The sequence below is a fragment of the Paramisgurnus dabryanus genome, chromosome 6 (assembly GCF_030506205.2).
Source record: "Paramisgurnus dabryanus chromosome 6, PD_genome_1.1, whole genome shotgun sequence".
Lineage (NCBI taxonomy): Eukaryota > Metazoa > Chordata > Actinopteri > Cypriniformes > Cobitidae > Paramisgurnus > Paramisgurnus dabryanus.
Genome location: NC_133342.1, coordinates 16,276,196 through 16,289,713, shown reverse-complemented (window position 1 = coordinate 16,289,713; position 13,518 = coordinate 16,276,196). Strand labels below are relative to the sequence as shown.

General features: G+C 35.7%; 1 protein-coding gene across 5 annotated transcripts in view; it reads right to left on the bottom strand.

The window, feature by feature from the left end:
• Nucleotides 1–13,518, bottom strand: part of arhgap21b (Rho GTPase activating protein 21b) — a 61,912-nt gene that overhangs the window by 36,210 nt on the left and 12,184 nt on the right. For all 5 annotated transcript variants that reach the window (XR_012336827.1, XM_065268134.1, XM_073814935.1 and 2 more), the window contains exons 3-4: nt 2,196–2,369; nt 1,740–1,761 (exon numbers count right to left, since the gene is read on the bottom strand). Coding sequence is in view for 4 of the 5 variants with exons in the window: in XM_065268134.1 (XP_065124206.1) it covers nt 1,740–1,761; nt 2,196–2,369 (196 nt within the window). In the remaining variant the exon portion in view is untranslated. The remainder of the gene's footprint in view (nt 1–1,739; nt 1,762–2,195; nt 2,370–13,518) is intronic.

Here is a 13,518-nt window from a genome sequence, read left to right as displayed (position 1 = left end):
CTGACATTGATTGTTGTGAAATCTATTGTTAAATAAAAAACTGGTGCTTGGATCGCAAAGAAGATGAATGTAGAAACACAAGTTTGAAGGGTTTGGGCAAGCTGACGGTGTGCGTTAGGGTCTCTCAAATGTGTGTCTTAAAATTCACCCACTATAGATTACTACTACAATAGTGTTTATAAGCTGGGATGAATGGAAGAAAAATCTACATAAACTTACAAGTCAACTTGTTCTGACTTTATTAAAAAGATTATACAACATAAACAGTCTTTGGTAGCATAATGTCATAGTGGTAAACCTGACCTGTCTACTCTGCAGAAACACAAAAATATGTTTGTCAGATGCTTATATGAAATGCTGGCCAAAACATGCAGTAGATAAAACCTTTCAAAATAAAGGATTTATGCTAGCTAAGAATCCAGTCTGAATGACGCAAAGCATGATTTAAGCCCATCACAATGGAATCTGGCACTTATCCTGTGGGAAAGATGCTGGAATTTAAAGGAGTCATTCCTAAACCTTTATATATCCCACACCTGGCAAATCTTTAACTATCATTAATGCAGTGTTTCCACACGGATGTTCTTTATTCTTAAATTTTCCATTCTTTAAAATAACATTGCTCATCTCAAATAAGACAAGTTGTATTTAGTGTGGTTTGTGGGAGTGTTTTTAATAGACATTAGTTGTAGTAGGGGTGGGCGAGAAACCGGTAGATATGATAAACTGGTAGAAATTAGTCAACCTGTAGAGATTTTGGCCTATTGTCTCTATTAAGGTTACATGCCCTCACCACATTGCTTTGCGCTTGTTCACGCAAACTTACCGTTTGTTCACATATTTAAGTGATTTTAAGCCATTGAAAAACAAACAACAGTCCTATAAGTGCGCGCTGTTTCTGAGAAGCACACAAGTCGCACACCCGCTGATCATTAACGTGTTATGAAACGGCTGAAATTTCACAAGTGGGCATATTTATTAAAAGTAAAAAAACTACTGTGATACATATTGTTATCAGGATATAAAATGAATCCTATCATGATATAAGATTTTGGTCATATCGCCCACCCCTAAGTAGCAGTACGGTTTTGGTCACTACATACCACAATAAATTCCAAGGTAATTTCTGTCGGACTGCAAATATGGCAGCTGTACTAAGACACTTAAAACATTGGGTTCATTTATCAACCTCAAAATAAAAAAACAAAAACAATATGAAAACACATCTCTACAGGATGTAATCACCCATAACTAGTGTTATTATACTGACTAATCAAAAAGTCATCCAAACAATCCACTGACTGATCAATATTTGTGAAATATGTACTTTAGCACATCTCTAATTCAGACCAGGCAAAAAAGACAAACTAGGAACATAAATCAAACAGTCAAGCTCTTTTGAAACAAAATGGTGCAATCTATAAAAACACACACAACCCGGGTCAAAAGTTTAAACATTGAAGAGGGGAAGAATCTGGATGAGTTATTTTTGGCAACTATAGATAAATGCACTGAACCGTGTCATGAGAGCAATCAGTGATGGGATCTGAATAAAAGCCTGTCATTCACAGAGACAAGCCTGACTTATTGCCAGCTCATTGGGTGCTGACAGGCCTTATTAAGCTAAACAGACCACTCTCATAAAAAGTCAGTTTTTACGAAGATAAAATTGAGATCCTCAAATCAAGTTTTATAAATTATTCAAACAAAGTTGAATGTCAATAAAAGTGATAACTTACCTCTCGGTCCATGGTCTTCATCCTAAAAATACAAAAGAAAGAAAAAAACATGAATTTGTATGTTTAATAATGTGGCATGCTCTTTAACAAAACAATTCTTGCCCTTCTGTCAGCAGATTTGTTACTAATAGAAAACTATAAGTATAGTGCCTCCAGTTCTGTCAAATAATTATTATTACATTTTAATTAATTTATAAAAAAAAATAGCTTTTACATTACAAAATGAAATTTTTCTTACAACCTTTGGTGAATTATTAAGCATTACTGTGATTTTTAATGTACTGCCGTTGTATTGAATCCCCCCAACTGAAAAATTATTAAATTCTCTTATTTTGAAATTTGAAGTTATTGAGACATTCAGTTTTGGAACAAGATGAGGATGTGCAAAATAACTATGTTTTTATTATATACACAGCTGCAATAACCGCTAGTAATGATGTAAACAATTCACAATACCTTAAAAGTTGAATGCACAGCTGACTCAGGTGGGTACACAATGAAGTGACGCAGAGTGAAACCAAAGCCTTGTGAAGTGCGGCGCAGATGAAGCGTCTTTGGTCCCGGCCAGGAAAATGGCTCTTCTTCCGGCTGAAAGAGCACTCCTGAAGCCTCGTCCTCATCTGCCACATCCTACAGAAAAACATATAAAATCATGAGAAAGTGAGTTTGAACTAAGCACGAGCAAATGTGTGATATACTTGTCATCATAGCTAGTCATTGTGGAATCTCCGCACAGAGAGTTATGCAGATACCACAAAAACACATTCCTCACCTGCTATGTAAGGGACAAAGAATTAAATATTTCCTTCAAAATTTGAATTCCCGTAAAGCTACATTTAGTAACACCACCCTCTGCAATTGACCACCGATTACGTTTTAAGCTTTCAATAAGTATAATACATCCATTTAGCAATTTTCCCTTAAAAAACTCACTTAAAAAACTTTCTGTCACTAAAGCTCTTACTTGTGAATAATTTTTGTAAATAAAATAACACTGGACACTAGAGCTGAATCAAATGTACAACCACACCCTGGAGGCAGACCAAGACATTTTGTGCTTGTGGTAAATGTCATCACTTCAGAGAAATAAAATTTGTTTGTCAAATGTTGGCAGCTAAATGACTCCAATGCATTAGTCGTATTTCACAAACTAAAACAGGAACTGCACAAGGATGAATCAGACCTGCTGTGACATCATCATCCTTGACATTTTTCTCAACACACGGAGGAACACCGACTGAATGTTGAGTCAAACCTGATGTTATGTCTTGAGGGTGTGGGGTGGAAGTTTATTTCCTGAGAAATAGATTAACACTTACATACACTTATGAAACATCTCCTATTTAATCAGATTCAACGCTGGAACTAGCTGTTGTGGAAACCTGCGCTCCTGTAAATGATAATGATACAGGGTTGCTTAATATATGGTTGGTAACTAGGGCTGGGTATTGGCAAGGGCCTCACAATACAATACGCATCACTATTAGGGCTATTAGGGCTGGGCAAAATCGATTTTTCGATTAATCGTTTTTTATAACGTGGTCGATTAAAAATCGATTCTCAAAGAGCTGAATCGATTTTTTTTTTTTCATATTTATTTTCGCAAACATTGAACAGAGGAATGGAAGCATTTCAGATTTCACAAAAAAGACGTGTTGTGGCTTTTAATTTCTTTTTATTAATTACCCACTTGTAAACTGCTGTTCAATGTTCTTTTTTATTAATATAGTATGTGTATTAAATCTATATTCATTAAGTTGAATCGAGAATCGAGTATAAAAACCTACCTGAGAATCGGAATCGAAAATTTAATCGAGAATCGGAATCGAATCGATTTGATAGCTTGTGAATCGAAATCGAATCGATCTGGAACATCTGAATCGATACCCAGCCCTAATCACTATACATGAGGCATGGTACAATGTATCACGATACTATACAATACAATACATTGCAATACTTTTTCTATTTTTTTAACAAAATGACAAAACATTAAATAAAAAAATAGAGCTGATTTTTTTCTTAAAGCCAAACTGCGTCAACACGTCGACTTTGAAAGCTGCAGGCGTTCTTACATTTCTGCGATTTTCTCACTCCCACTAACTTCTGAAACACTGGCCGAATGGTCGTATATGACAGACAAATGGACAGTGACAACTACAGCAGTGGTGGAGGAGGTCGTTTGACGCACACAGAGGGATTTGTTTGTTGGTTTGTTTAAATATCGATAGTTTAAATATCGATACACTATTGTGGATAAATGAATCACGATAGTTAGCTGTATCTACATTTTTGCACAGCCCTATTGTTAACTAGGGATGGCGAAAACGAAAAAAATTCTTGACCGGCCACCGAGCCTCATTAGCCGGTTGAAACCGGTTAACCGATAGGCCTATTAGTTTAAAATATGCTATGCTATTTAAAATAACAGCCATTTCTAGGTATGTGACAAAATGACGTAATACGCACGAGCGCTTTGTTCCCACGGCTGTGTTCCCAGCAGGTATTCAGCACCAGACACGTTGGTGACTTAGGAAATCTGTCATATCTTTGCTTTGTGAATACCTCTAAAGCCCATATACTAGTGACATAAATTACTTCCTCACGTTGATTCTCACGTTCGAATTTCCAAGACAGCTGTCGTAAGAAGAAAGTTATAAGCGAAGCAAAATTTCTCTCGTGTTTGACATTGAAATCCTCTATGAAGGCGAGTATTTTTTTGTTTCAAACCAAATACTTTTGATAGAATATACATTTAACTTGAATTAGGTGAAGTTTGGGATTGATTGTAACATTCGCATGTGCTTTTTTAAGATCCGCAAGTGACGTTGTTGTCAAAAGCAGAATCGCCCATTCAATCATATTGGCTTCCAAAACTTCTCCGTTTTCATCAATCCGTGCAGTATTTTTCAAAGTAATCATACAGAACGAAGGATTAGACTCTCTAGATTACATTATTGGCATAATTTTGTCAAACATATAAATAAATACATGCATGCAACATGCATGCATTTATTGATTTATGAATGATAAATAACATAATCATCAATTAATGTATTAATAATATCTGACCATTTAAATTGCTCGCCAGCATTATTAGTCAATTAAGAAATATTAAAGAAACAATTAAATGTTTCTTTAATATATAAAAATACAGCAATTTTATTTGAGAGGGCTTTGATTTCATATGGAAAGATATGCGTGGATTGATGCTCTGGGTTTCATTAATTAGTGGTTAATCAAAAATAATAACATTTTTATATATCTTTTAAAAAGATGTCATCTTAATCTTGTTGGGCTTTTAATTACCTACAATGTGGTGTTTGAATTATGCAAATAGACCAAGAAATTAGGAAGTTATGATATTTTAAAGTGTTTGGTCAAGCGGAAGAGGTCACAGTTTTCCATAGTTTTATTGTTTTAATTGGGAACAAAATGCCCCCTAATTTTCGAGATAAAAAATTCCATAACTTTCTTAATAATTATCCGATTTTAATAATTTAAAAACCATGTTAAAGTTCTTTTTATTATCTATCATATGGTTATAATTATATATGAATTTTCTAGTATTTATATTTTTTTGTCACATACCTACCATTTCGAGCCGCGCCTGCAATTTCGCAACTTGCATCTCTCTGCGCTCTGACTCCGGCTCACACACACACACAGACCTCACAACACTTTTTAAATCCCCTACAGCGCGAAACATAAGTCCCGCAAACGCGGCGCCGTGCTTAGTTTCGAAATAGTTTAGGTACTAGGTGATCGCGTTGAACTTGAAAATAAAGGCGTTTGTGAAGCTCATTTGAAAATTGCCGCGGCTCATTTAAGAAAATGACAGCTCAGAAGAGACTGCGCTTTAGTTTGGGGTAGTAATAATAAAGACATAGGATGATCATCATCACCATTTCTGTTACCACTGAAATATAGATGTAATGTATTTCCAAATCTAAACCCATCTTATGCCGAATGTTGCCTAATAGACTGCAACACGATAAAACCAATGGATTAAACAGGCACCTTCAGAATGTGTAAAAGACGCACCGGCCAAAGCAGGTCTCGCACTGTGTTTGTTCTAGAACAAATGCAGCAAAGATATTTAATGCTTGTATGAGGCATATAGGCCTACGCTGAGTTTTATTTATTTATGATGAGGTGTGTATAATTAACAATGCAATGCAAGTGAACGCGCCGTGCTGGCGCCTTCATGCACGAACCGGTAATTATATACTCTGCTATATTTGCTTTTTATTTATTAAATACATGCATTTGGTTGATGAAACATTTATTAAAATTAAGATACAATTTATACAAAACGAAATTCACTTTAAAGAAATGCTTTCTACAAAGCAAAACTTAATAAAGTGGTAAAAATCATGGCTGAGGATTTACAGAAACAAAACTTACTCTGCAATTTACTGTTAGCCTAAAAGACATAAATGTTAATAATTTGGAACACAACCAGGAGAGACTTTAATTTTAATTATTTTATTGCTGTATTTTATTTACTATTCGAATAAAGGAATTTATCAAAAAATAGCCTGTAGCATTTACTTTTCGCAAACCTTGTGAGCATGCGAAACCAAACGCAGTGTCCTCGCGCCAAATGTTTTTTTATTGGTTTATAAAGTACAAACAGACCAGTTATGAAAAACTGAGTGTGAGGGATTTGTTCACTTCACACAAAATGATCTTGGAAAGAAAGAGATGACTAACTGTAGTAGGGTTTAGTCCACTGTCTATAATAGCCTAATTTACAGATCCCTTTTTTTAACCGACAACTGACAACTTTGACCGGTTAACGTTGATACGGTCAACCATCGGTCAAACGGTCATCGGTTAACATCCCTATTGTTAACTAGCTTCAACTAGCAAAATATCTAAATGTATTAATTAGGGATGTCCCATTCCGATTGCAAAGACCGGTTTTAGGGCCTAACAAGGAATTTTTTAGCTGATCGGGATTGGCCAATCATCCTTTATTTACATAAAGTTGTCACGCAGGAGTCATAAACAGAAAATGCAAATTGCAACTAATTTAACCTCCTAAGACCTGGATGTCTACTTATGTGGACATCAATGTTTTTGTTGTTTGCACCATAATAATTCATTCGGTGTAACTAGAATCTGTTGTACACAAACGTGGACAATTACAATGCTTTATGTTCTATGAAAAATATTTGGTTATTATATTTTTTGGTTCTTCCTAACCCCAAAATAGCTGGTAGAAATCTGAAAAAAAGACCAAAAGCTTGGGTCTTAAGTGGTTATTGTCTAATTTAATGTTGGGGCGTACATCATGACTGTAACGTCATAGTTAATTTGCCTGTTTTTCAGTGTTATTTTTTATGCACAAGGTTTACATCAGTGGTCACCCAATCCTGGTCCTGGAGGGCCGGTGTATCTGCAAAGTTTTGATCCAACCCTAATAACACACAGCTAATTAAGGTGCTTCAGGTGTGTTTGATTAGTGTTGGGGCTAAACTCTGCAGAGATACCGGCCCTCCAGGACCAGGATTGGTGACCACTGGTTTACATAATGAGAAAACAATAGTGTTTGAGGCTCACGATATGTCATTAACATGAACAGAACTTTTATTTTTCATCTATTTATGGATAATTGACCTTTTTAGCTTATTCATTGCAAAGCTATTTTGTTGTCAATCTTATACAATGGGTTTATTTAAACCCTGAAGAACCCACGGCTCAAATTTGGCTAATGTTAATTAATGCTAAGAAAAGGGTTCTTCAGGGTTAATAACCTTAAAATGTATTTGAAGTGTGTAACTAGCAAGTACACTGTAAAAAATACTTTGCTGCCTTAAAATTTTTTGTTAAATCAACTCAGATTTACAAGTCATGGCAACAGAGATAAGTTGTGACAACTTATAAAATATAGTTGAGAAAAGTCAACTTAATTTTATAAGTTATAACAACTCACCTGTAGTTATAACAACTCATCTCTAGTCAAGATAAATAATAGTAAGTTGAAATGACTTGTAAATCCGAGTTGATTCAACAAAAAAATTTAAGGCAGCAAAGTATTTTTACAGTCTGAATCTAGACTCTAAATCACAAAATCAGACTAGGATCAAATTGGGGGCTCAAAAAACATGATTGGCACAACCCTACACTGTAAAAATAAAATTGCATCACAAAGTTAAAACGACTTGGTTTTGCAAGGCAATTCAACCTACAATTTTAAGTTTTGGCTTAAAAAATGTAGTTCAACGATTTCAACTTGAATTTATAAGTTACAGGAACATAAAAAATATGTGTTGATTTGAAAAATGCTGCAATTTTTTTTACAGTGAAGTATTAATTTCTAGGGCCCTGGGATTGGATCACTATGCCTTACATTTCCAGAGTAGACACTCTGTTTACAAACCCTCATAACTTCCAAATTTGCTGCCATACCTACTCCAGCAAAGGTGAGAGAGCCCAAGCATTTCCTCATCACATGCTGGTACACTGAAGCTAGGGGTGGGCGGTATGAGCAAAAATTCATATCAAGGTATTTTTCACTCTTCAGCCGGTATTACGGTATTACGGTATGTTGCCATATGAGATAAAACATTTTGGAGTCACACTGTAGTAAACCTTAGTTAAATTACTGGCAAAATTTTTATTTTTAACCATATGTTACTAATAAGTGAGGGATTAGACATAGACATGATTTTTTATCTTTTCACATTTTTTCCTTTAAAAGTGCCATTGTGTGGATGGGTGCACTCATCTTCTTATGCATATTGTCACTAATATGGGAAGTATGAAAGTATGGAAATTAGTATGGTCATTTGCTGGTAGGCTATGTACCTTATTACAATGTTTTATGCTACATCCAACAACTTTAAAGCTGTGTGCTGTGTATATCTTGTGTCTGTTTGATTTATAAATATACAAAGAACAAGATTTTCTTTTTGTTGTTAATATGAACATCTGATGGGAGATGTCATCTCACTTTAAATTATTATTAATCCCTGAACGCATTAATGAATGCAGTTTATTAATACAAGTTAGTTATATTAATAAATGTATTTATTGCATTTAATTTAATTAACCAGCAGATTCACAGTGCCAAAAACACTCCACTCATACGTTTTTATGCATAAATATGCACTATGTATTGTTTAATAGGCTCTCTAATTAATAAATCTGCATTAAGAAAACGAAATTTACCATTAAAGTCTGTTTTAAATGTGTTTGGTACGTTGCTTACGTTATCCGCTAAAGCACTCTGAAAGCGCTATTAATTTAACCGTAACTCCTCAATCATTTGCGCTATCAAAAAAGGAATGGTTCCTAAAAGAAGATAACTTGCACTTTTTGGCAAATTATGGTTTATTACGGTAATATCTTGCTTTCTGCCTCCAATCGCTTACCTGGAGAGCGCGTGCAGGGCGCAGTAGAGAGAGCAGATCTGAGTGAAAAGGGAGTACACCGTTAAACGACTTTGAAGCAGTGAGGTAAAAAATATGTCTCCTAAAAATGTATAACACTGTTGACGCGCTGTTGGTGCCTTGGGACTCGACAGCCCGACTGTTTAAGTTGATTTTCAATAAAGCAGTGTTGATAGTGTTCGCTTCTGGGTCCTCTTATGTTTCAGAACCTGGTAATGCTTAGGTAAGCCACGGGCTTTTTTCTCGCCAAGCTCGCTGTATACAGATCACAACACCTGAAATATAGTCTTTGGCAGGATTTGCGTGCACTATTATGTGCATTCTCTTAAAAAAAAAGATGATTAAAAATGGATTGAAGTGCGATCGGAGCTTCTGTGGACAGCGCATCTCGGGAACGGAGGTATGACTTTTAAGACTTGGGTAAACTCCCGCGGGGTCTTAAAAAATAACATTCATAAAGTTAAATTTAAGTCCTAGGATGAAGATCTGGGAGTTTTAAGGCCTTAGATATAACTTTCTGAAGGTTAGGTTTTTTAACACCCCGCGGGAACCCTGATAAGTGCAAAAATAGAATTTAAAATATGTAACCCCGGTATCAACGGTTTTGCAAAATCCATATCATGGCGTGACACAATACCGGTAATTACCATCATACCGGTTTATTGCCCACTATTTTGCAGACTTAATGGTTACAAATTTATTGCTTAAAGATGAATAATTATGCAAACAACACACGAAAAAATGTACTTTCCTAAAAGCCCATACTGTTTTCTGTTTAGGGATGGGATATAGTGACCAAAGTTATGACTGTTATCAATATTATCATGGTTTTCTTGAAATGAGATGGAAATGTTCAAAAATAACTGATACACACACTGAATTTTTTTTTTTTTTTTTTTTTGAAAATCACAATTTAATATTTTGTGTACCTGAAATTATTTCTGTGGTAAAAAAAATAAAAAATCTGTCTAATAAGTTAAAGACACACTATGCAGTTATTTTACCTTAATATAACAGCTTCAAAGTCATTTCGATGGTAAACGAAGTCATAGTATGGCGAATTATCCCCCTGTTGAAGCTCGGGAAGGACGCCGCTACCAAAACCAGCAATGCAAGCTTGAGAGAACCGCCCCTGACAAATCTCGCGAGAATCACGACTTGCTTTACGGCAACGACGTCACACACGTTAGGCTTGTTCGACTTCGTGCAGCGCTGCAAGAACCGGTAGTCGGATGACGTAAAAGTACCGCGAGAATGATCCGAGACGGCACTTTGACGTCATCCGGCTGTTGGTTCCTGCAGCGCTGCACGAAGTCAAACAAGCCTGTAACAACAAGCCTGTAACAACAACTGCACGCGCGCATTTGAGACGTGATGCTCGATGAGGGAAACAGCTAAGAAAATCCGTTCGGAAGAGAGTAGAAAGCGAAAAAGAGAATCTGACCGAGTTAGGAACCGGACAAGAGTCCCACGCGGTCAGGTTTTTACTCGTTGGCGTGAGCTAATAGACAGCCCTGGATGCAAAAGGGATGCTGATCTGGCGATCTTGTTGATGGACAAGTAAGTAAATCTTTTATTTGTAAATTTGTTTGCGGTCTATGTTGTATGTGGTTGCGCTTGCTTGTAGTGTGTATTTTTTTACTAAGCTGTTCATTCATCCAGTGTTGATAATTAGACCAGTAAAATAACTTCAACAAGGGTCTAGCTAGCTTACGATCATAAGAGCATTTAGCAGACTTGCTAACAAACACTCGTTTCTCTTACATGTTTTTTTTGGCCATCTAAACTCAAGTGTTGTGTTGTGATGTGTACGTAGTCATTTGTCTAATTTCGATTGCTTATGGCCAACGAATAACGGCCAATGTTATGAAATAATGCAACGTATACAATTAACTTTGTCAATACATTTTGTAATGTTTACATTACAATTAAAAAACAAATGAAATTATACAGTAGACATAACGTTAGACTATAGACTGTTTACTTGTGATTAAGCTGCAATCTTGTAAAAACGTAATCAGCCAGCAAACGCGGTAGGCTACTTTTATTATTATATGCCTACTCTACACTTGGCATAAACTTCATATTATCCTATTACCATCATCTGTAGTTTAGTAGACATGCAGTAGCCTAATATTTGTATGAAACTGTGAAACATTCCCTGGTCATTATCTTCGAAGTCCATCTCACGCCCAACACTATCCTAACAGGTACGTACAGAGTGGGCGTGCGAAATTACGACAGTTGCAAGTTTTCCCCAGTGACTCTAGGGGTCGCTGTTTGACAAAAACATCAAACTGCATGGAATGCCTTTAACCAGGAATGAATACAATACATTATCCCTTAAATGCCTTCTTGTGCAAAAACTATGTTGCATGTGCGCGCAAATCCAAGATAAAAAAAAAACTATGTATTGGTACTAATAAAAATAAAAAAATGGCTAGACTGAATAATAATGAGTAAACAGTATCTCTGGTATGAGTACATATCTGTGCTCCATATGTTCGAAGATATCTGCAGTGCAAAATTCATCACCCTTCTCATGACTGGCTGATGAGGTCACTACTTGATGTAAATGGAAAAAGCTCCTAGGCGTTTACCAGGTGTGTGCTAAAGAACATAGACTCATTAATGTGTAGCAAACTATGAGACCTTGGTTTATTTTTGCCTACTACACAAGAAGTCTTTAAGTTGCTGGAATTCATTCACACGGTGACAAATTCCACTCTGTGCATTTGAGTCTTTGAGGAATTAGTTAATCAGTGTGAAACACGGCAAGTGCACATGAAATCGAAGAGCCTGTGTGAACTTGTGGAGCAGGTTTCTAATAAATGCAGTGACAATTTCCAGAATAAATGCCAATCATGTATTTAAAACCCCACAACTGAAAGGGTCAGAAAACTTTCCACAAAACATTTAATGATCCATTTACTACAAAAACACAAATTATGTGTCTTTGTAATTATTTAAGTATGTGTAATTGAGGATTTTACACTTTCATAATTAGCTTGTGGGCATGCCTTACAGAGCAAACTCTTGGACACTTTTTTGTAAGCGACAATATAATGAACTGAACCACTGTATATCAGGGAAATTACCATAGTGTCTTTCACAATTCCAACCGGATGCAAATCAGGAATAGTGCTCAGTCATGCAGTAATAATGTGGTTGTTTCACTCTGGGATAAGGGGCAAGGCTTAGCTATTCCAAACAGACTTCCAAACATTCAGCAACTTTGGGACTGACACTCCTGCACTTTACCTTTATAGTGTGTTGACAGAACTAACCAATAAATGTCTCTCTAACACCTTCATGTGCCAGAACAGAGTCAAATGGCAGCCATTTTGCCCCCTCAGCAGATGATCGCCAAAGGGGAAGGGGGAGTTTGCAAGGGGGATTTAAATGGTGATTTGTTGTATTTTAGATTTTTTCATTTGGAAAAAAACAAGAAAAAAGATGAACAACATGCTCAACTAGCTTTCTCTAATATTAATCTTAAAAGTCTTGTAGCTGAAGCTTTGGATGATATTTTAACAACTTAATATCTTAATGTTTCATGCTTTTTAACATTATAAAGTCTGAATGTGGTAAATAAAATCAAACTAAATTCAACATCATCCAGATAATGGATATAATTTGCAATACTAGTCTAAATATCCCAAGTTAAATTCATCAGCTTGAATTCAATTGTCTTTCATTTCTGGTTCATTGATGAGGTAATTTGTTTTTCTCCACACCAGTAAACTATGGTATTTATAAAAATTAAAAGGCACAAAGAGACAAGAAACCACTAGGAAGTTCAGAAGGTAGACAGAGTAATCCTGCAACAGTTTGTTTAGCTTAAGGTTGAGTGCTTTTTGTTTGATGTGGTTCATCTAAATTTACAATGTGGTTAGAACTACAAGACCACCCAGACAACCAATCCAGCTTAAAGGCGCTATGAAAGAAAACAGGTTAGCTTAAAGTGGAACTGCTGACTGCAAACCACAATGCTTGACAGGCCTGTGTTTCTTCTATGATCTTAATACACCTCACTCTTCCCTGTTGGGGGAATCCCAGAGTATGTTCATGTGTGCAAGCAACATTTAAAGGCAAATGTTAAATGCATTTTTGAGACACATGATCACCAAAACATGAAGTGTAAATATTATTTTCTTCATATGAAATTACAAAGAACAGGATGGTCTAATGTTGCAGCAAGGAAAGGAATGACATTAAAGTAGCACTTAAACCAATACTGAAAATTCCATTATTCACTTTATTGTCAGTTGAAATACTTTACACGTCGTAACTACAATAATTTGCTAATGCAAGCAAATAAAAAAGTATTTAAATAAAAAGATTCACAGATGTACAGTTTATTTGTGGCGACACATCCC